General features: G+C 41.4%; 1 protein-coding gene across 6 annotated transcripts in view; it reads right to left on the minus strand.

Annotated features, from left to right (window-relative positions):
• Positions 1 to 5,589: 5,589 nt before the first annotated feature.
• The window catches only part of KHDRBS3 (KH RNA binding domain containing, signal transduction associated 3), a 200,792-nt gene continuing 181,799 nt past the window's right edge, over positions 5,590 to 24,582 (minus strand). For 2 of the 6 annotated variants that reach the window (XM_017863819.1, XM_017863820.1), the window contains exons 8-9: positions 16,720 to 16,778; positions 14,240 to 14,857 (exon numbers count right to left, since the gene is read on the minus strand). In XM_017863819.1, the coding sequence (XP_017719308.1) occupies positions 14,766 to 14,857; positions 16,720 to 16,778 (151 nt within the window). In that variant the 3' untranslated portion in view covers positions 14,240 to 14,765. Of the gene's footprint in view, positions 5,878 to 10,869; positions 10,976 to 12,038; positions 12,052 to 13,258; positions 13,318 to 14,239; positions 14,858 to 16,719; positions 16,779 to 24,582 lie in introns of those variants that run through there. The other 4 variants (XR_001883778.1, XR_001883777.1, XR_001883779.1 and 1 more) reach the window with 4 other exon arrangements.

Consider the following 24,582-nt stretch of genomic DNA (forward strand, 5'->3'; position numbering starts at 1 on the left):
TATTGTTTATGAACTACCCAGCCTAAGGTATTTTGTTACGGCAGCCCCAACAAACTAAGACAAAAATTGGTACCAAAAAGTGGAGTAATGCTGTAACAACGACCTAAATTTGTGAAGTGGCTTTGGAACTGGGTAATGAGCAGAGGCTGGAAGAGTTTTGAGGTACACTGCCATGACAGGAGCCTTAGGGGTGATTCTGGTCAGGGCTCAGGAGAGCTGTAGAGGCCTCAATCCTCTTAGAGATTATCTAAATGACTGTGAATAGAATGTTGATAGAAATATGGATGGAAAAGCCATTCTGATGGTCTCAAACAGAAATGAGGAATGTGTTACTAGAAACTAAAGGCAAGGCCACCCTTGTTACAAAGTGGAAAAGAACTTGGCTGAATTGTGTTCATGTCTCAGGGTTTTGCGGAAGGTAGAAGTTGCAAGTGATGAAATTGTATATTCAGCAGAAGAAATCTTTCTAAGCAAAGTATTGAGGGTGTGGCATGACTTCTCTTGACAGCTTATAGGAAAATGCAAGAAGAAACAAATTAAAGATGAAATTTATAATCCAAAGGGAAGCAGAACAAAAATTTGGAAAAATCTCAGCCTGCAGAGAATAAGAAAATGTGTTCCTGAGAGACTCACACCAAAGGTGTAGCAAAGAGACAACTTGGTAAGGAGATTAGCATGAATGGGCAAAGCCTGGTGCATTTCATCAAGACAATGGACGAATCACCCTGAAGGCGTCTGAAGATCTTGGGAGGCGGTAGTGCCTAGTGGAACTGTGGGTGGGGGCAGGACCACAGCAAAAAGCTCCCATTAATACAATAGCTAGTGTAACTGTGGGAGCAGGGCCACTCTGGAGACCCTAGACTGGTGGAGTAACCGGCATGAAACTCCAGTGAGAAAGCTACAGGCGTGAGACTAACCTGTGAGTGCTGCCATGTGGGTTACACCCAGCAAAGCCATGAAGGTAGAGCCCCGTGGATCCTTGGAGGCCCAACTCCCACCCCAGTGTGTCCAGAATGTAGGACTTTGAGTTAAATATTGTGGAGCCTTAAGATCAAATGTTTGCCCTGCTGGCTTTTGGATTTGGTCAGGATCCCCTTTCTCCTTTCCTCTTTCTCCTTTCTGGAATGGAAAAGCCTATCCTATGCCTGTCCCACCATTGTATTTTGGAACCACGTTTGATTTCACAGCTGGAGAGCAATTTGGATCAGAATAAATTGTACCTTGAGTCTCAACCATATCTGATTTAGATGACACTGTGGACTTCAGACTCTGGAGTTAGTGCTGGAAAAAGTTAAGACTTTTGGGGTCACTGGAGTGAAATGAGTATATTTTACATGTGAGGACATGAATTTTGGGGGCCCAGTGGTAGAATACTGTGGTCTGAATGTTGATGGCCCCCCAGATTCATATGATGAAACCTAGTATTCAATGTGATAGTATGGAAAGGTGGGACCTGTGGAGTTCAGGGCCGCAGCAAGCTATGACTGCACCACTGCATGTCAGCCTGGGTGACAGAACAAAAGCAAGACCTGGTCTAAAAAAAAAAAAATTAAAAAAGAGTGATTAGGTCATGAAGGCTGCCCTTAGGAATGGGATTAGTGCCCTTATGAAAGAGGCTCACGGAGGCCCCCGTCCTTTTGTCCTCTTCTGCCGTGTGAGGACACACAGAAGGTGCCATCTTTGAAGCAGAGATCAAGTCCTCACCAGACGCTGAATCTGCTGGCACCTTGGACTCCCAGCCTCCAGAACTGTGAGCAGTACATTTCTATTGTTACTAAATTACGCACACTATGGTATTTTGTTATAGCAGCCCTAAGGGACTAAGACAAGGGTTTGTAAAGCCTAGTGGGAGGACAGAGACTGTGAGGATGACTCTAACATAGTCCGATGACATAGGTATGGGGTGTTGTGGGTTAGAGTTTCTGGGGCTAAGTCTTGAAGAATGAGTTGGCGAAAATCTTGGAGCTTCCAAATCACTGTGCTGCGAATGGGTGCAAGGTGTACAAAACACGGATTTTCCTCAGCTTCTGGTGCAGCCTGGGGCTGGGTTACGGTTAATAAGCTCTGGATCTCCTCCACTCACCCCAAAGAGTTCTGTATATATTATAATTTTCTTTATGTGCCATGCCCTGAAAAAGTTGGGAATCACTGGGTTAGGGGAAGCAGAGTGAGGTGGACCAGCTAAAAGGATGTATGTGAAGAAGTGAAAAAGATCAGCCAATCTGAAGAGCTACAAGCAGCTCCCAGGGGCTCTAGTGAAGAATACACGTGGGTGTGGAACAGTGCCTGGTGCCAGAGAGGCCAAGTAGAAAGCCAGGACTTCCATGTTGGCTTGGTGGCAATGACACCCAATAGTGTCAGTGGACACTATGGGAAAAACTTGGACCTCCAACTGGCAGTAAGGGGACACCCTACTCCCTCCCAGCTGGGGTGGTGTCAGAGAGGCGTAGTGGAGAGTCAGTTTTATCATCCACTGCTCAGTGGTAATGAGGCTGTCACACCCCCACACATCATGCCAGTGGAGTCATGCTGGTATCAGTGGCGGCTTTTTAAGACCTGGAACCTACCCAGCAGTAACAAGAAGGCCTTCCTTTCCCCTCCCCTTGTCAACAGAGGCCAAATGGGGAACCTGGACTGTTTCTCCTTTCACCTGGCAGGAACAAGGCAGCACCTCCCTTCCCTCACCAAAGCCCTAAGGAGGCCATCTAAATATGATCCAGAATCTCCTAACGTAATACATAAAATATCCATGTTCTGGTTGAAGATCACTCATCCTATTGAGACCAGGAAAATCTTGAATAAAACGACAGATAGCAATGCCAAGATGCGACAGAAGTTATAATTTACCTAGTTAGTTATTCTAGGTAATATTCTAGGTAGATAGTTACCACAGTGGAAATTTTAGGCTAAAGAGGTACGTAGGAGGAAAATCATGAAGGAACATGCGTGATAACCCAAGGAATCTGCAAGTTAGCCTGGAAGCTGTAGGAAGCTCTGAAGGATTTTGGTCATGGTGGAGCATGCACCATTTAATGTCTATGTCATATAGCTTTGGCAGCAGCAGAACTGTGGAACCTGTTGGTATGGTGAGTGCACGTGCTATGCCCTCTGTCTTATCTACCTTCCTGCTTCTGCACCCACCTAGGCTGTGCGTGCACAGAATAATGTATGTGCACAGACTTGCTCATGGACATCTTTCCAGCAACCCTCACTTCTCTCTCCTACATGCTCAAAGCTTTTTCTCTCAACTCTATACCCCTCTCCAACAATTCCTTAAAGCAAGATCCTTGAAAGAGTTGACTAGACTAATTCCTCTCCTCCCATTCTTCTTGAATCTGTTCCAAGCCTTCACTCTATGAAGTAAATCAAGACCACCGATGACTTTTCTGTTATTACTGTGTGTGTCCAATCTTCACTCTTCATTTCTCTTGACCTATCTATCTGCAGCAAAGGATCGCATCCCTTTCCCTGAAATCCTTTCTTCTGCTGTCTTCCAGGGCATTAAGTTCTCTTCTTCCTTCACGGAAGCTCCTTCTTGGTCTCCTTTTCTGGTTCCTCTTCATCTCACTGACTTATAAGTGATGTGACATTCCATGGGTCTGTTCTCTGATCTCCACTCAAACTACAGCTTTAAATGACATCTCTATTTTGATGGCTCTTAAATTGCTATCTCCAGCTGAGATCTCTCCCACCTCCAGATCTGTATCTCAAAACTCAACATAATCACCTTGTCCTCCTAAAATCTCCCCATCTCAGAAAGAGGCAATTCCAGTTTTCCAGCACCTCTGGACCCAAATCTTTGGATCATCTAACTTATTTTCCATATCTCACAACCAATCTGTGCACTAAATCTTACTGGCTTTACTTTTTCAAAATACACTTGAAGTCTGGCCAGTTCTCAGTGCTTACACCCTACCACCCCGGACTGTGCTAGCATTCCTTCTTACGTTCATAGCAGTGGCCTTCAGTGGGTCTCTCCGCCTTGCTCCATAGCCTATTCTCAGACATTGCCAGAGTGGTTCTGTTAAAATACACATTGGATCACACTAGTCCTGTGCTTGTCAATTCCTCCTCCCATCTGCCCAACAGCTCCCATGAAAGCTCAACATTGGCTCTTTATTCTCTGGCCTCCAACCAGCCCACTGATTTAATTTAATTCTTTGTCCCTTGCTCACTCCATTACTTCTGCTCTGGCATTCTTGCTGCTGGTCCTCAAGTGCCCAAGCACGCTCCCACCTCAGGACCTCTGCACTTGCTAGTCTCTTGATGGAGCTTAGTTCTTTACTTTTTATGATCCCTGCTAAAATGTTTACCTTGCCTACTCAAACTAAAGTCTAGCCCCTCTTCCTGTTACCACGGTCTAATTTTCTCCATGGCTCCATCAGCACCTGACATTCTCGTGGTGTGTGGCCTGTCACTCCCATGGGGATCTAAGCTGCTCCAGGGTAAGATCCCCCTCTGTTTTTTTTTTTTTTTCTCCACTCCCTATCTAGTGTGTAAGACAGTACCCAGCAGTTCAGTTCTCAATAACGTGCTTAATGAATTAAATAATGTAGGCAGTAAAAGAAGCCAAAATTAAGGTTGTAGGAATGGGATCAAGGAGATGGGGACAGATAGAAGGTAAGTCAGAAGGTTTGAATCCATGGGATTTTACTGGTAGATTTGTGATTTGTATTAGTGATTCAGCAGGTAAAAAGGATGCAAGCAAAAAGAAAGTTCAAATTCTTTTCCGTTTACCGTAGGCTGGCTTATGTTCTAAAGTTCTTATTTGTTTAAAATTAACTCCGAACCAAAGGGTGCCTGAAGCTGCTCCCCAGCTGTCTGCAGCCCTTCTGAGCTCGCCCTCATGATAGACACATACCCTTCCCTCTCGCATCCCCCCTCGCTGCAGACAGCCACTGTGCTAACACACGGGCTTGTATTCCATGCGTTTCTGAGATGGGGAAATGTGTACTGGACACATCTAAAAGGTACAAAAGAATTATGTTTTAGGATGCATACGAGGATAAGAAAAAGCTAAGCTATTTGAAGTCATTCTATGGTTAACACAATGCTCGAAACATGGCATGCTGTAAAAAGTGAATGCCTCAAAAAAATGTGTCTTTGAGGCAAGAAAGCGACAATTTAACAATGTGCAAGACAGTTCTTGAAATTCCAAGTCCAGGGAACATATTGTGCGAGCTTCTAACAGAAGAAATAAAACACATCCTCCCAGGGCGTATTGAATTAAAATCACAATGCACTAGTAAATGATGAAAAGAGAATGAACAGAATAATACTGTCCACAGGGATTATGACCTTTGTGTTCCATAACAAATTACACTGAGGCATGAAAATCACGTTTCTATTCTGACCGTGCCACTCTGCTTCCTGCAGAAGCCTTTATAATTAACCTTTTATGTGACAGAATACTTTTTGCATAATGCTTTCATATTTATTGGTCCATCACTGAGATGGATAAATCATTTTCAAATGTGGAATATGTGTGGAATCTTGACTTCTTGCAGTGAGTTGCAGCTGTACACGGTTTTCAAGTGTACACAATTTAGAGCTGTGCTGAAATAACAAGACTTTGTTTTTCTAGGTTTAAAGTAGAAGAGATTTCAATAGGCAGCCTTTATTAACTACTATACAAATCACTCTCTTTTTGTTATTGGGAGACAACAAAATAAGATAGATTTTCTTTCCTTTTTTCAAAAAAGTAGGTTCTCCAAATTAAAAGCATACCATATAATAAAAACAAGTCACAGAACACAAAATTATGCAAACAAAAAATTAATTAAGATGTTTTTCAAGTTCCCAAGTGGATTCATTTACTGACTAGGCACGTTGGTGAGTTGACTATTCTTAAGCAGTCCATAAATAGAAGGAAAGTTCCTGAAAGAGAGGAAAATGAAATATATTTGTATATATCAAGAAATTAATAATAACCATATGCTCTTTTGGGAATGGCAGCGTTTAGAGGACACAGGCAAGTAGACACTTAATAGAAATAAGGATGTTTATGGAAAACAATGCAAAACAGAATCATTCAAATTAAGGACATAAAATATTTGTGTTAAGTAAAGACAGATGGATGATTAACTGGTTTAATGATGATTACACTACTATCCATTATGGTATTTATGGAGCGATTTCAGAATGGCAACGCCTTGTTTTACATAAAACCTCAAATATTAACCTATAAGTTCCTAGGGGTCCACCCTGGCAGAGTCCTTGCATTCTTGTCACCTGATAAGAGACTGAACTTTCAGATATATTTTAAATTTTATTACCTAACCCCAAAGAACCGATTTTGATGTGCTATACGAAACAAAACTGTTATTTAAAAAACTGGCTGGTGATCAGAAAAACAAACAAACAAACAAAAAACCCAATTGCAGTGGAGAAATGGCCACTGTGGTGATGTTGACTTCTCATGGCTCTGGTCACACGTCCCAGGCCCTAGGTAACTGTTCAATACCACAAAGTGTGCTGACAACAACTCAGGACACCGCTGATGGCTCCATAGGACCCAGCCCCTTCCTATGTCTCCAGAGGCATCTATTTCTCTCCCAGCACGTTATATTCCAGCAGCTGCTTGTATGTTCCCAAAACAAATGATGCCATTTCATATCTTGGTTGACACCCTCCTCTCCCACCTGTATTCGCTTATTATGTCTTAACATTTTCTCCTCCCTTCCTGGCTTGCCAGATTTCGACTTTCAAAACTCCAGATTTTATTTCCTCCTTTGTCCTCAGAGCAAGTTCATCTCTTTCTCCTCTGCACCATCTCTGCCCTTCTCTAGCCTTTTATTACTGCAGAGCACCAGGGACACAGTGGGCATCTCAGTGTCACCTGCATAAAGCATCAGCACTGGTAGGATCAATCAATTGCAAACTGTGATTGAAAGGCAAATCTTTCAAAGTTACACATTGAATACAGTAAATCTACTGATGAGGGCACTGCTTTAATCAACCAATAAATATTTCTTGCATGGCTTGTGCTGAAGGCTTTAAGGTTTATGAAATTTGACAGACACACCTGTGACCCTCAAGGAGGATACTAGGGATGAAGGACATTTACACAGCTCCAAACTGTCAACTGGCAGGTCAGAATGAGACCTCTGCCAATCGAGTCCTCTCAGCCAGGGTTCTCATGGGGACAGAAGAGAAGGCTCTTCTGGCTGAGAGAGAAAAGATCTTGAAGAAATGGCAGGATCTGGATAATCAGAGAAGAGGAGAGGGTGGGCAGTGAGCCCATGGAGGGCAGTGCTAGAGGAGATCCTGTCTGTTTCCTTAGAGAGCCTGTAGGCCTCTCCTGCCACCCTGGTGTGGCTACCACAGTCCCACAAAGCCTGCCCCACCACGGGCCAGCCCTTAACATACACTTACTGATGTAAATAAGCCCCAGGAATGTGAGGAGACCAGCAGGAGTCTGAGGAAGGGTCACAGGACTTTCAGCTCTCCCCGTAAGACGCAGACCAGTGTCCAGGAGAGTGTCCTTACTAGACCCAGCACGCCCTGCATCTCCTTGCTAAATCGCACAGGTAGCCAGCCTGCCACATGCCAGACGTCATGCTGGGTATAGAAGACCATTTTAAACCATCTTTTGGGCAGATGAGTTTCTGGAGTGGCCACAGGAGCTAATCTTGTAGATCATAATGAAAACATACAGCATTTAGATAGGTTTCTTTTACAAAAGCATATTAAGATGCACCATGACCTCTATGGGAAACATCTATAAAATCCCAGTAAGTCTACTTTAAAAATTCATTCCACAGATGTTTATAGACATGGCTTCTTGCATTGCCTTTAATGGGAGCAAAATATTAGAAACTAACTACATCTCTGTCAGTAGCTTTTGGATTATGGCTCTTTCATATAAATATTATTCAGCCAATAAAAAGAAAAAGGTAACTTTCCAGTATAAAATAACAGAAAATGAGCTGTAAGACATACTTCAAAGTAAAACGAGGGGAGAAAATGGTATAATGTTTTCTATGTAAAAAATAGTGATAATTTTAAAAAAAAGCTTTACTTATGCACGGACTATCTCGGGAAAGATACAGGAAAATCACTACAAACAGTTGCCTATGGGTGTGTGGGGGTAAAGGTGGGAATTAAGACCACTGTGTGTGTATATTTTGTACCAAGCACATGTATTACCGACTAAATAAAGGACATATTTTGGTTTTCCAACTTCACATTTATCATTAAAAAAATCTAATGATTAGAGACACATCATACTTCCACTAAGAAAACAAATGAATACAAATGCTCCTCATCTTAGGATGGGGTTATGTCCTGTAAACCCGTTGTAAGTCAAAAACATTAAGTTGGAAATGTACACAATACACCTAACCTACCAAACATCATAGCTTAGCTTAGCCTACCTTAAACATACTCAAAACACTTACATTAGCATACGGTTGGGCTGAATCATCGAACACAAGGCCTATTTGATAATAAAGTTTGATATCTCAAGTAATTTCTGAATGCTGTACTCAAAGTGAAAAACAAAATGGCTCGCTGCCAATGCCTGGCATTGCAAGAGTATCACACTGCTATGGCTAGCTGTAGAAAAGATACATATTCAACATCTGAGGTACAGTTTCTACTGCACATGTATTAGGGACTGTCTGTACCGAAAAGTGCTCAGTGTTAGTGTTTCAAGAATTATAGGTTCATTTGTTTACTCATTCATTCCCCACTGAACACCTTGTCAGTTCCCACTATGTCTATGTGCCAGGCAGTGTGCTAGTATTTGGAAGTACAAGTCCAATAAGACATGGTTCTTCTATCTTTAAGGAACTTGCAGTCAGGGACAAAAACCCACCAACAAGCAGAACAGAAATCTAGCCTCAGGATAACACCACCATCCCTGCACACTTCACAATGATCCCTGTTTGTTTATTCTATCTCCTTGTTTTGACTGTCTGTTAGGTACTAGGAACTGTGTTAGGTAGCAGACACATAAATCCTGCCAGCGGTGGTTCAGATGAGATAAACACACAGGACAGAACTTAATAACCTGGTAAGTTCTCCTCAAATGTAAGGATGACTAACTTAATCTAATAAGGCCAAACAAGACCTAGTACATCGTCCTGTACTATCAGCCACCGAGCTTCCACATCCACTTTACTCACTCAGCCATCCGATGGCTTGTTCTTACTAGGCGTGAGACAGGGTCACTGCACTAAAGATGTTGACAATCTGGTGGGAGGAAAGGAGGGTCAACAGCCAATCTCAGGATACTGTACTGCAGAATTCATAGAGTAAGACGAGGGTCCACAGAAGAGCTGTGAACATGGCGGGCTACGGAGGGCCTCCAGGGTGAGGGGATGCTTCAAGTTCCACTGGGAAGTCTGGATAGGCCAGCAACAACTAGCTAGACCAAGAGCTGGGTGAGAGTTGTGTTCATTCATTTGTGTTCATTTATTTGAGTGGGGTAAGGAACTGTGACTTCAGGCAGAGAATGGCACTGATAGAAAAGCTCTAGAAGGTTTTCAATCTATCAGGGCTGGACCACAGTGGGGTGGGGTCAGAGCATGCTGTGCTTTAGGCGGCTGGGGAGGCCAGCAGCAGAATCACGCAGGGCTTGATGTTCAGAGCCAAGGAGGCTGAGTTTTATCCTGAAAGTCACTGAAGGACTCATCACATTAAGATCTGAAAAATGATTTCAGCAATGGCTGCTAATCACTGAAATATACAACAGAGATTCTTGAAACAGGAATGTCAGTCAGAATCAACTTCAACTGGACAGGATTTTCCATCGATAAGGGAGGGTGAAATTCAGACTGAAAAATGATCTGCAGTCTTTCCCAATCAGAAATAGAATCAGGCATAAAATAGATTGTTTTTTAAAAATAAGTATGGATTTTTTCCTTTCTATCCCTATAAAACACTGAATATCAATATAAATAGTAGATAATGTTTGGCAGAAAACAATAAACTTTATTCCTTAAATTTATCACATATTCTATAAAATGTCTCATATTTTCATTTAACTTTTGACTCTACAGTTTTATTTTTTCTTCAAATCATTAGTTTTAAATTCTGGAACCTGTCTCTGTATACAGTGACCAGAGTCTTTAATTTTGAGTTAAACAAGGCAGCTAGACTATCTAAAATTGTAGTGCTGTTCACACATGATTGTGTGGGTTTTTTGGGTCTGGGCTGACCGTTCCTAACCCTGCCTGTTACGAATCATCTTGATCACACTGACAATGCCACTCACTTACTAAACTCTTACACTGTCAAATAACTATGTGAAGAGATGGTCACAAGAGGATGAAAAAGTGAGAGCACCTATTTTTTAAGGCACTGATTGGCTTTAAAATCACTAACTAGTGGAAACAGAAGTTTGTAGAGTTCTTTTTGGAACACAGACTAAATGAGGCACTATCTGCCCAAGGGAATGGAGTAGGTCAAGCTTAAAGGCAAAGAGGATACTTACACTTGAAAATGGTGCACTGAATTTGCGCTTCTTAGCAGAACCTACAAGACCCTTCATTGTATGTCCCTTTCCTACCCAGCCAGCATCATCTCTTACTTTCTCTAATAATTATCTAATATACCTGAAGTTTCCTCAATGATCATGTTTTCTTATAATGGCAAATATTTACATATAGCAACCAATGAGTGAACACCTTTATTTGTGCCAGGCATGCTTCTAATCTTCACAGCAACACTAAGGTAGGTATCACACCTGTCTAGGGAATCTGCAGTTTAGACTCCTGTTTAGAAAGGTTAAGTCATTGACTCAAGGTCACAAAGCGGGTGAAGGGCAGAGCAGAAGTATGGATGCTCTGAGAGGACCTGCCCTGTGTGGTTATCTTCTACTGGTCTTAATATCTCCATGGGCCCCTTCTGCGACCTCTGACCGACCTGCCTGGGTTACACATCTCCCTTCCACGCGCCTAGAAAGCACGTGTATCTCTGTCAGAGCTCTACAGACGTCGTCTCTGTCCATTTCCCCAGTAGCGTGTGGCACCTGCAAGGACAACAATGATGTCCTTAATCACTGTCTTCCTGCCATCTGCAACACAGCAGGTGTTCAGGAAACATATCCAAGTAAATACTGATACTGATTTGACTTGGAATACCTGAGACAAGAAGATTCAAAACCTAAACAAGTGAAAGACTCCATGAAGGAATCTGGGGAAGGGGTTGGGAAGAGAGAGAGAAGGGGGCAGTTACCATTCACGATGCTCAGCGTTGTGTGAGATACTCTCTGGGAAACAAGGTAACAAAAATTAAAGGCTCCTTCTCTTAAAGAGCCTTGAATCTAATGGAGGAGCCACTGTAATATAAAGAATGACACTGTAACAACATGGTTAAGATCAAAGACTCTGGATTAAAGTCAATCGGTTCAAATCGGGGCTCTACCAGTTATAAGGTACACGAGCAACATAAGCGTGAAATTCACCCCCTGAAGCTTAAATTTCTTCCTTTTTTAAAATGTAGATGACACCTTCTTATGGCTGTGAGGATTCAATAAAATAATTTACAGAAAGTGATAAGCACATGCTTGGCTGTTATGGCAACTTACAACCAATGTAAGTCATATGGTACCAATACTAAAATAAGGAAATATAAACCAAATATGCTCTTTAGAGAGGGCGGAGGGATCACCGCCTGATTTAACTGGTGAGGACACCATGGAAGAGAGGGCATGGGGCTAAGTTCTGAAGGATGGGTATGGTTTCTTCATGCAAAGATACAGGCGACAGCAAGTTGTGTGTTATGGGCTGTCACCTCCATTTGGTTTTGCAGTATTTGAATACAGGGTTTCATGTCTTATCAGTCTTTGTATGACCAGTGCACCTGTTGTGTCCAGTATGGAGCTCATGTTCCATGGATGCTGTCATATGAGAAAATAAATGAATTCCACGGGGGCGAAAACAAAGGTTAGAAGGAAGCAATTTGGGAACAATGAAATGTGCTCTTAGAGACATGAGAAGACAGGCTTATCTATAGCAGGGTCTTCCTATGGAAACAGAAAAAAATCAGGCCTGGTGGAGCATCAGCCAGATAAGAGAAGATCTCGAAGGCCGAGTAGGAAAGTTCCTGTCTAAAGATAGTGATCTGGACCTTTCTGGATCACAATCCCTTTTTACAGCCTGATAAAGTTATGGATGCTTTGAAAAAATGACAAGAAATATAAAATTGTACAGTATTTCCTATTAATTAACTCTGAAGAGCACCTGAGGATTGACCATCTACCTCTCCATAATTCTGGATTTATTATTCTGTATGCCAACTCCTTAAAAAATTATTTGATAAAGAAAAAAGCTGTGAAAAACTTCAGTAACATCACACACTACAGAGATGTGGTGGACATCACATTCTCATTCCGTACAAGAGAAAACAAACAACAAAATCCAAACAGACAAACATAAAGAAAATACAATAAACTTAGTTTGGTCTACAAAAATGATGAGAATTATTTTCTTTCTAAAAGTAATTTAATTATTTCAGGCTAATTTTGGCTATTAGGGAAAACCAAGGTCATATATTTTTCATATATATTAAATATGTAAATACAACTTTGACAATTAAACTTTACATGATTGTATCACTTTCAGCTTCCAAAACACTCTGACGATATTATCTTAATTCTAACAAGTGCATGGGATAAGCATCATTTTCACTGAACTGATAGAGAAAGCGAGACTTGCCCAAAGTCACAGTTATTGGCAGAGCTCAAATACAAACACTGAAAAAGTAAGACTCTGGAATATCAGGGCCTAAGTAGTATTTTTTGATGCTTTAGAAAAAAAACCAAGAAGATGTAAAAAAGAGACAAAATTCAGAAGCACAGAAAACCATGCTTCCACAAGACTAACAGAAATACTGTCAAAAATTTCCAGCATATCTGTGCAATTTTTTTTGCCTATGCATGCACATAGAAAACGAAAATTGAGTTATTATATATGAAGTTTGGCAAACTGCTCTTTTTACTGAATAATCTGGAAAATTTTTTTCATGCTATTGACTAGACTGCTAGATATTTTCTGAAGAAAGTAATCTGAATATTTAAATATCAGGATGAACCTGAGCCTCCAATCTCTGCCGCTTATAATGAAGCTTCCTGGGCCTGACTTGTTTACATTCAGGAAGCTTCTTTTCTGACTTTTGGAGTTAATCTGACATAATCACTGGTGTTGTACTAGGAAATCAGCAGGGGAAATTTTCCATGTGACTTCAGGTAAGCGTGAAATTGTCTTCATCTTCCGCACAGCTCAGGATAATTGGAACAAAAAGGCAAACTTACCTTTGTTTGCCTCAGGTGTTCAACCAGTTCCTGTGACATTCCAAGATGGCTGACATTGCCTAACAAAAGAAAAGACCTTTTTACTCAAAATAGAGAAAAAAATCCCCAAGAAATAAAATTAAACATTTTACGTAATCTACAATTAAAAAAGCTTAATGATTAAAGAATAACTTTATTAAATATTTGTCAGTTTTAAGAAGTGCCCTCAATTACTAACCAAATAATGTATTACAAATAACTAGTTATGAGGTTTTACAGTTGTTTAATAGGGAGTAATTGGCCCCAATTAAACTGGCTAAACTAAGGCTTTTAGATTACTAAAACAAATTAAACTTTTAAAATGAGAATTTAGGTGATCTTAAAACTTTTCTAAAATGGATAATGAAACTTGCTAGGTTGTAATCTCCCTGGTTTTATTAGTTATATTAAGATAAATTAAGTGAGATTAAAAATCTTATTTGATTTATTTACCTTTGAAAATGAAGACCGTTTAAGGGTTACACATCCTCAGCCTTGGCGAGTGCGACCTCAATTAGTCAAGCCAGAAAGTCTTTAAAAGCTTTGTGCTTAGTGCTTCCAGCATGGAGCGAGGTGTTCATTAAGGTACCAAAATTCTCATAAAAAATCCAAAGTTGCACTAGTGAAAAAACGCTCAACAAGATGAAAACTGATCACATCTTTTTCAGAAAATCCAGTAGTTATTTTAAAACCAGTTTTTAAACAAGATTTGGTTTTGCGTAGTTTAATGTGCCACTCAAGCAGCTCGATACCATTTGGACTCTTTAAACAGCATTTAAGTCTATGGTGAGTATATAATGGTACATTTAATTTTATACCATTTTTAAAATAAGTTGTACAATGTTTAGTGTGACCCTTTTATGACAAGCATTGTTAAATGAATTCTTTCCCTGTTTACAACTATTTATGAAGGCCTTTTTAAATAAAAAAAACCCATGAAATTGTTAGCTCACACACACAAAATTTCTTTCAAAAGTTTATTTAGTATCAAGCAAGAGGAGACTTTGCTTAACACTACAGAACATTTCAAGACTTGAGTTACAAAAGAATACCACATTATTTGCACTTGTAATTGGCTTCCCTTTTTACGCATGTTGGCAAGAGAAAAAAAAAACTAGCATATGGCTGAAAGATCAAATAACTAAATTCTATGGAAACCTTTAAAATGAAAGGTGAGGCTTATGTTAAAAGAATAGATTAACATATTTAGTAAACCTATTTTTTGTTTAACACTAGTTAATCAAAGTTATTTTTTTTCCTTTTGATGACCTATTTTTTCATATACAGACTGGAAATAACAAAATTTTACATGTCTTTTTTTTTTTTTTCTGCCCAGGTTGATGTTTCAACAAAGTAGTTTTAAGTTCCATCCATTCAGATTTTAAGCATTTTGATTTATTTAAAAAGGGATTGTTCATAGAAAAAAATTACTTTGAACAGTATACAGGACTGGTGGAGATTGGCTATTTCACAACATCAGACAGTACAATCAGTATCTGCCATATGGCTGGTCTCTGTAGACGCCCTTTGCTGTCCTCGCTGAAGGTGCCTTGTGTCTTGAGTTAGTCCACTCCTCTTGTCCTACAATCAGTAAGATGAATCACAATTAGATCGCTGCCACGAATCCCACAGGCTTCATTTTTCAGACTCTAACTTAGCCCTGAACCAAAGGTACATGTCATATTGAAAATATATACCCCTGGTGTACTGAAAAGAAAAACAAACAAGGAATTTACTTAAATAAATTACAAGCACAAGGAAAAATAATCATCTCACTCGCAAAATGTGTCAGCATGAGAAGAAAACCGGTTCTTGTATCTGAAATGGCAACCAACTTTGCAAGGACTTTCCTTTTGGTTTCTCATGTAACAGCAGTTTACAAGTTCAAGTAGCAAAGAGAATTGCCTTTTGCTAAACATCAGGACATTTATGAGTGAAAAAGAGAACAGGGAAAAGGATCACTTAGATGTCTTCCAACAGTAAAAACAAAGAAAAAACATAGATGGACATCTGTGAAGACAAAGGAGAAGAAAACTGGAGAGCAAAATGGGAAGGGGCAGACTGAGAAAGGGAAACACGATCTCACTTTTCACAGGCGCTTTCACGGAAAGACTGAAGGAAAGTTGCACTGGGTTGAACTTCACTTCTCAATAACACTTCCCGAATATGAAATAAATTTAACGACATAATGTCAGATTTCATTCATCATGCTAAATCCGTACTGGACAATGGCATTAATAACCAAGGGCATTCTATCACCTTTATCTCCTGAAATTAAACACCTGTTCAGCCTAAAGATAACTTTTAATGAGTTATCTATAAGTCTTTGACATCAAACAGTTAACATCCCTGCTGCAACATACAGCAATTTAAAAGCCATGTGTCCACAGAGACCAATTTAAAAAGCTGTGAAGGAAAAATGCTTAAAATGACCTCTTCTTTTGATACAAAACATGCAATCAACGTCATTCCCTCAAGCTAACTTGCATCAATTTAAGTAGCCTGCATTCAGCAAACCAACATATTTCTCTTCAGTGTTTGTTACGGATAATCAAAAAAAAAAAAAAAAAAAAAATCCAAGGTGCAATCATCACAGCTTCGGGCAGGTGATACAACAAAATGCACTTCAAAAGGTTTAACACCGGAAAATAGTTTTTCCGTTAAGAGAAATGTCCTAACATCCCTTAACCACAATCCTGATACACTTGCACCAGGTACCAGGGATTCATCAGAGCTTTGCAACTGATTGAAGCTTCATGTTCTCTGATCTCCTTGCCCTGCGGCAAAGGCTCTTCTTACTCCTGTTATGTTGCTGCCGCCAATTCTTTTAATTAAACCTGTCATCCTTCTGCATAGTGAGACTTTGGACACAAAGTCTCCAGCATCTCTACCAGCTCCACTGAATTGAGAGGGTTTAGCTGCCGTCCTGTAAAGCTTACAGACCCTGTATCTCCTCCTTGGTTCAGTGCTTTTGTAACCTTTATGAAATGACTCCCAGTGTAATTTTTTTCAGAGGGTTTGAGATTGGAAATGAATTAAAATATGAAGATGAAGGTGGGAGAATCACTTTAGAGCTGTAGTCTCAATTGCTTCATTTCCCTTCACTGTCAAGAAACAAAGACACTTCAAAAAGACCCAGCTATCAAGTGTCTGCAGTTTGAAAAACTACTCTGTGAGAAAATCAGCACACGACAATCAACCCAAACATAAAATTGAAGTTCAGAATCTGGATTCATGCAGTCTTCGGCAAGTCTTTAGTCCTCTTTAAATATTTAAATAATAAAGGAGCCTCTAAAAATAGCTAGATATGTACAAACGAATTGAAAGGAAGCTGCTGTTTGAGTCCAAATGTCCTTATAAATTTCTCTTCCCATTAAGATCTTTAAGGTCTTTCTATGGCCATCTCTCCTCCCTCTCTTCACATGCTCTGGCCAGTCACTCACCGTAGGAATCGTAAGTCTCCTCGCTGAGTCCATGTCCATAATCATAGTAATCAGCACCACTGCAGTGAACAAAACAAAACAAAGGACAAAATCATCTGGCTGCGAGTTTCAACAGTACTCAATAAAGTTCTGTAAAACTTAAAGACAACTAATGAAGGGCAGGACTGAAAATTCAAAGAAAGTCCCACCGAGATCACAGAGTTCCAAAACGGAAGTGTTAACTTTAGGATTATCAAAGGCCCCTTGTCTAGTTCCCTAATTTTAATACATAATAAATATGTTTTGACATTTTAACCACAACAATTGGCCACCCAACACACGGTAAGTACCTAAAAGTGCACGAGGGAATACAAAGACAGGACCTGACCTGGGAAGACTGGGAGTCTGCAGAGAGGGAAGATGTGTTTGGACAATTCTAGCCCAGTATGCCAAGAGCTAGGGCTGGGCCTGTGCAAGGCACTGTGGGAGTGGGGGAGGAGGTAAACACTTCCTTTCCAATAGATGGGATGTTTACAGAAGGCAAAGACTTTATTTCTTCTTACACCCTCGTCTACCAGAGAACTTGGTGCTGCATGAATTGTGGGTGCTACACCTTATAATACATTAAAAACAAATGCCCAGATGAAATGTTTTCTTTCATCGGCACTGCTGCATCACCATCCAGAAACTGGCAGGAAAAGGAAAGGTGACTCAGTAGCCATGGCCACACGGGACAGGAGAGCAGAGAAATGGATCTCTGCAATCTTGTCACAAGTCTGGTTACACGAGGCCAAGGATCTTTCCAAAGTACAGGCAAATCCATGTTCCAATGTACAACATCCTTGAGAGAGCACGAGGAAAGGGCCATCACTGACAGCAAGAGGGAAGAGTTATCACTGCCATTTTGCAGATGATGCAAAACAGCCTACAGATATACAATATATTTGAACTAGGAATAACTTTTTACAGGAACAGACTTGTGAAAAGTCTAGATTACTAAGCCATAACCATTCTGTGTATCTGAGAAAGGTTTCCACGGACCCTCTCAGGCTTTCCTCTTTCCCACTTGACTTCATTTTGTAGGGAAACAACCATCCTAAATTTGTTATCTTAGACTGTCATGGAAAGAAACATCCCCATTCTCCCCATTTCATACAATAAGGAGGTTTCTAATCAAAACGGAAAAGGCTCCAGCTCAGATGTTTAACGGCTCAGGAAGTCACAGTCTGAGAAGCACAGATGCATGCTGCGAATGCCGACTGAACACCAGTCGCTGAGATCCCACATCACCCCCAGCCTCAGAGAGTACAACTGCCATACCCATTTGACAGATAAGGACACCGCAGACCGGAAGAGCTAAGAAGTCAGCCTAAATTGCCTGGAGAATGGTATAGCTGAATCTCTTTGACTACACAGGCAAGACTTGTGATCACACCCACACAGAGTTTTTCCCAACGTCGTCTTAGGAAAGTGACACCAGAGACTAATCATCACATTCAATTACTACAGCACAGCATGGCCATTCCTATGAGAAAAGTGTAAGCAATGGAGCTATGTTCCTTTTTATCTCAAAATGTGGGCATGAGTTTTTACATTTGCTACTCCTTCTGCCCTTAGAAGGCCCTTCTCTCCTCTCCTCCAGGCTACTTTCAACTCAAGTCCTTAACCTAAATGCCACTTCCAAAGAGAACCCTGCTAGTCTCCCTGAGTGAGGTTGGTTTCCCATGACAGCATGTCCTGGTTCTCATCCTTCTGGCCTGGAGGAGACCCTCACATTACATATGTTAAGTGGGTATACGGAGAAGGGGCACCTCCATCACTCCAGTGTGTCATGAATGGCTTCTTGGAGCATGCAGTGCTTGCACAGTGTTCTGAAGGAACAGGAGGGTGAAAGTGAAGACAGGTGGAGAAGGAATGGACAGAAGCAATGGCAGCAAAGGTCTTCCAGGCAGAAGAAACAGTATATGCAAAGCAGAGGCAGGAAACAGGTTGAAAAATGTAGGTGTCTACAAGCAGTTCAAACAAATAGGGCGATTCCTCAAGGATCTAGAAACTAAGAAGTTACCATAATGGACCCAGCCCCATCCCATTTACTGGGTATATACCCCAAAGGGATTTACAAAATCATGCTGGCTATTTAAAGACACATGGCACCACCGTATGTTAATTCGGCGGCACTATTTCACCAATAGCAAAAAGACTTGGAATCAGACCCCAAATGTCCATGCCCAGTGAGCCAGGACTGGATTAGAGGAGGAAGAGAAAATGTGGGCACATATACCACCCAGGGCGAATTACTATGCAGCCATGAAGAAAAGGAGATGATGTTTGTAGGTTCCTTTGTAGGAGCGGCGATGGGAGCAAGCTGGGGAAACCCATCATTCTCAGGGCAACTTAATCGCAAACGAACGAGGAAAAACCCAAACACCGCATGTTCTCACTCCATTGGTGGGGAACTGAACAATTGAGATCACTTGGACTCGGGGAAGGGGAACTCACACACTGGGGCCTATCACGGGGAGGGGGAGGGGGTAGGGATTGGATTGGGAGTTATACCTGATGTAAATGACGAGTTGATGGGTGCTGACGAGTTGATGGGTGCAGCACACCCACATGGCACAAGTATACATATGTAACAAACCTGCACGTTATGCACATGTACCCTAGAACTTAAAGTATAATTAAAAAAACAAAAAAACAAATATAGTAAGTATTGATGAAAAATGCCTGCACCGGGCCAGGCGCAGTGGCTCATGCCTGTAATCCCAGCACTTTGGCAGGCTGAAGTCAGAAGATCGAGACCATCCTGGCCAACATGGTGAAACCCCATCTCTACTAATTATATATATATATAAATTAGCTGGGCGTGGTGGCGCCTGTAGTCCCAGCTACTCAGGATGCTGAGGCAGGGGAATTGCTTGAACCCAGGAGGAGGCGGAGGTTGCAGTGAGCTGAGATCATGCCACTGCACTCCAGCCTGGCGACAGAACGAAACTGCATCACAGAAAAAAAAAAAAAAGTAAATAAAAGATAAATGCCTGGACCGGAATATTCCTTAGGATAAAATACTTCTTCTACACATAGAACATAGGCCCCACCTTGTTATCCTGGCTTAATTATACTCTTACAAGTTAATTAAATGCAGTGTAACATGGTGGTTGATTTGCGCTCTCTGTATAAAATCAGCTCTCTGAAATGTGCTGTGTTAAGCTCCGCTGGCTTAACACATTACCGAATAGTCCCTACTACAGCTGACCTAATATACCAACCAGCAATGTGCAATTTTTCCACAGAGGTACATGTAGCTATAGAGTTCTAAAAAGTGGTCTTCACATTGAGGGCTGGCATTCCTAAAACAATTTAGAAGGAAAAGGAGTGTGAGAGGAATGCAGCTACTGTGAGCCACACCACTGCCCTACTGACAACTTCTCACGCACACGAGCTCACCTAATCTAAAAAACTCTATGCTTTTCTAGACGAGGCAGCTGAGGCCCAAGCGGAGCCATCTGCCCAGGGTCACATAACTTGTAAGTGGCAGCACCTACACTCAAAGCTCCGAACACTACCACTGCCGTGTGCTGAACACAAATGCTACAGGCGGCTTCTGCTCACCGCGGGCGGCCACCTTATCGGACTGCTTCTCACGTTGACTTGGCCTTTGCTCTTCCAGAACTTCTCGTTTGCCCTCCCTCCGGCTTTAATGATCCTTCCTCGTGCTCAGAAACAGAAGCCGGGCCCACATGAAACGTGCTGCCACAGGATCATAGTGATCTGGGGCTGCCTTAGTCTCTCGCTGGTTTCCTTTCTGTAGTCCTAATTTTCCCTCACAGAATAATATACAGTTATGGTGAGAAGAGGAGGACTAACTGAAAAGAGAACAGATCAATTTTTATATTCAAAAGATAATAAACCAGCAGAAACTAACAACAAAAGAAAAAAACACTGCTTTCCTGCTTATGATAGCTTTAAATATGAGAATGATATTAAAGTATTAACAGAATATTTCTCTTGTCTTGAGAACTGAAATTGAGACTCAATTAAAGCTGTTGACAAAAATGTCTGTCAGCTGTCAGTCCAGGCCTGGGCCTCCACCTGCGGTGCCACCCTGGGAGGACGGCTTCCATGTGGGGGTCTTCCTGTGCATCTGCCAAGTCAGGGGCTGGTCTAGACACTGCTCAGGTCTCCTGGCAGCTAGCTCTGACATCCTCCATGGCTCTTTCACAGCATCTCGCCCCACTGTAGTCAACATAATTTCTCATTTTGTTGAAAATAAATTGGCAAATGCTTCTTGGAAACTCAGCACTAAATTAAATGAAGGGTCAGAAGTTAGATCATAATGGCTCCTTAGACAAATACAACCTTGATGTTTTTGAGAATTTTCTCTCTGTTGCACAGATAAATGAGTAACCTCACCAAAACACGGAAAGGGATTTCCTTGACTGAGACAGTTCCCGATTGTTTAACTTGGAACTGTAAATGACAGGTCCTGCGACTAATAAAGAGAAGGGTTAACAACTCCTTTCTGACCAAACTAAACCTCCTTTATTAAATGAAGTGAGCAGTAATGAACATAAGCATAGACTGGAAATTTACTGGGAGGTGCTATAACATAGTTCAGCATAATAAAAATGAAGGTAGAGAATGTTTTTCAGTGCACGGAAGGTAAAAGGTAGCATGATTAGGTCCAGCAATGGTTTGGTGATAAGACAATCTTAGTTTTGACAAGCGAAAACTTTAAAACTGACATTTGCTATCATTTCACCCAGTTTCTGATTATTTATTGCAAGACTGTCATCAAGCCAAGGAGCTGGGAGCAGCTGGGTCCCATTCTCACACCTGTCAGTTCCGTCTGAATTGCTTTCGCAGCATTTCATTTCGTCTACCTCAGATGTCTATTAACCAAAGATGTGTCCTATTTCCCAAGGATAAACTAAAAACCCAACATATGGCAAAGGAGAAAAACACTAAAAATTTCTTCATTTATGGATACAACTTTTAATATTGATAACAGGCAAGAAAACACATTAGGCCAAACATGAGAATGGGCAAGAAACACATTAAGCCATCACTAGCAAAAATCCCTTATATAGTCTCGATCTCTTCTTTGAAAGTGTCTTGCTCAATGAAAACTTGATTTATCTCTAATGACAATTCTTCCCCAGCAACCCTCTCCACTGTTTTCTTTAACTCCCACAGCGGAGATGTCACTGGGTGATGTGGTTTGGTGTTTGTCCCCTGCAGATCTCATGCGGAAATGGAATCCCCCGCGTTGGAGGGTGTTGGAGGTGGGGCTTGGTGGGAGGTGACTGGATCATGGGGGCAGACCCCTCATGAATGGTTTAGCACCATCCCCTTGGTGATAAGTGAGTTCTTGCGCAGTTCACAAGATGTGGTTGTTGAAAAGCCTGTGGCGCCACCCGTTCTTTCTCTGCTCCCACTCTCACTTGGCCTTCTGCCATGAGTAACAGCTCCCTGAGGCCCTGTACAGCCTGCAGAACTGTAAGCCAATTAAACCTCTTTTCATTACAAATTACCCAGCCTCAGGTACTTCTTCACAGCAACTGCAAAAATGGCTGAATACAATGGGCCTAGAGGAAAGGAGAGTATGTTTCTTTTTTTGGCTAACCCCTCCCTCCCCTAAGGTACAGACAACTCCGCCATTTCCAGACTATCATGCTTCACTCTTCTGAACAAACACCCAGCTTTCAATCTCTAAACAGCATCACTGTCCTGAGTCCTGGTGATGTCAGCATATGGGAAGATGATCCTTCAAACACGAAGGCCTCTCAACTTTCTGGCTCCTCTTGTCCACTGACCCAGCCTCCTTTAGCCATTCCCTCCGCGTCGCACTCTAGGATCTTGCCATTAGCAATCACTTCTGTCTTCAACTTCATATATCCCACTCTCTACGATTTCCTCTCTTTTAGTTTCTAGGATTATACCAGTTAGCCTTTCAACTTCATTGCAATCATCACCATTATTCCTCTTAAACTTTTTATCCCTTATCAAGTTAACCATTGAACTTCAAGTTGCTAAATTGAATGATCAGTGCTTATCCACATGTTATGTGACCGATCGGTAACTATCTGATATAGCTGATCACTGCACCTCTTCCTTGATAAACTTTCTTCAGTTTGCTCCCAGGATGTTATGCTTCCTGGTTTGCTTCCTACCTCACTAGCTACTTCTTTTTTTTTTTTGAGACGGAGTCTCGCTCTCTTACTCTGTTCCAGGCCAGAGTGCAGTGGCGTGCTCTTGGCTCACTGCAACCTCCGCCTCCGGGGTGCAAGTGATTCTCCTGCCTCAGCCGTCCGAGTAGCTGGGACTACAGGCGCGTGCCACCACGCCCAGCTAATTTTTGTATTTTTAGTAGAGACAGGGGTTTCACCACGTTGGCCAGGATGATCTTGATCTCCTGACCTCGTGATGTGCCTGTCTGGGCCCAAATCCCAAAGTGCTGGGATTACAGGCGTGAGCCACGGCACCTGGCTAGCCATCTACTAACTTCTAAATTCCCAACTCTATAACTGAACGCTATGTCTTCCTATCCATCTCAGATTTTGTCACTTATTTTATAATCATCTTCTATTCTGTGAGCTGTTTACTCAAGGTGTTAGTTTTCCAGTTTGTTGAGTATGACGTTTCTTAAATGCTTTGTAAATTTTAGATATGTGTTAGTTTTTGCTTTTGAGGTTCTCAGTTTGCTTGTCTGTAAAAGCTCCCCCTTATTTAAAATAGGCTTCTTCTGGTGGCTATGGAGAAGGACACAATACACCATTGGGTGGGATGTGCCAGTAAGGTATGCTTTGTCTCTGGGGGCTCCTGGGTCCTCCAGAGGGTGGGACTACCCGAGGTTTGGGCTCACATTGTCACAGCTTTACTCGGGGATCCAAGGCCATTACCCTGCACTCAGAACCACGGAGTTGGAGGCAGAGCAGACCAGCCTTGCTGTTTCAGAGGCAGCTCTTCAATCAGTTATGAGAAAACCCTGAGCCTCTTTCTATCCTTTATAGCCACTGGTGTAATTTGGTTAAATCTTCCCTAAGCCACTCTACCATTCCAGCAGCCTTCTCTCGAATGGGGTTTTGTCCGATTGTGTTTTTTCAGAGGTTTGGTTTCATCTACTTCCTCTTTCTCAGGAATCTTTCAAAACTTGTTTCTGTCACTTCATGGGATTTTAAAAAGGAGGGGTGGGTGGACCAGGTATAGGCACTTAGTCCATCTTCTTGATTCAACTGTTTCTTAAAAGTCCTTTTTAGTTTACAATGCACTTAGATAATCTTTTAATTCTCAAAACATATGATTTGAGGTAGACATATTATTTAATTTTACAGGTAAGAAAACTGAGACAGAAGACAGGAATGACACCTCATTCATATTTGTTCTGGACAGTGCTGACACCTAGCACGTAGCACCATTCCAGAAGAGATCCATGAATGACTCATACAAACACTGGGACTGCAAACTTTGTCCATGTCTCAATGACTCATCTGTAATAATAATGTTTTGTTGTCATGTCTGTGACAATCTGGGGGGGTGGGCGAAGGTGTAGTAAATTCCTTCGGAAGTCACATTACTAAGTTCTGCACTATTTAAATTTAATGCAAAAATTTTTCTTGATTATTTTGCCCCATTCCTTTAAGGAAAATCTTATCTGTAATTGTTATGATAAAATTTAAGACTTTAGCTAACACCTACTAAATGCTTATTATGAGATAGGAAAAATGGAAAGACTCATGCATAATCCAGGTAATTGCTCTAGACTGACCTAGTTTAGTATTTCCTTTCTATTTAGGAGACTTTAATTCTTCTACTAACCATTAGGAATGTTTATAAGTAAAGCAAAATAAAAGAAAAGTCATATTTAAAATAAAATTTGGGACT

The sequence above is a fragment of the Rhinopithecus bieti genome, unplaced genomic scaffold (assembly GCF_001698545.2).
Source record: "Rhinopithecus bieti isolate Rb0 unplaced genomic scaffold, ASM169854v2 scaffold_72501, whole genome shotgun sequence".
NCBI lineage: Eukaryota > Metazoa > Chordata > Mammalia > Primates > Cercopithecidae > Rhinopithecus > Rhinopithecus bieti.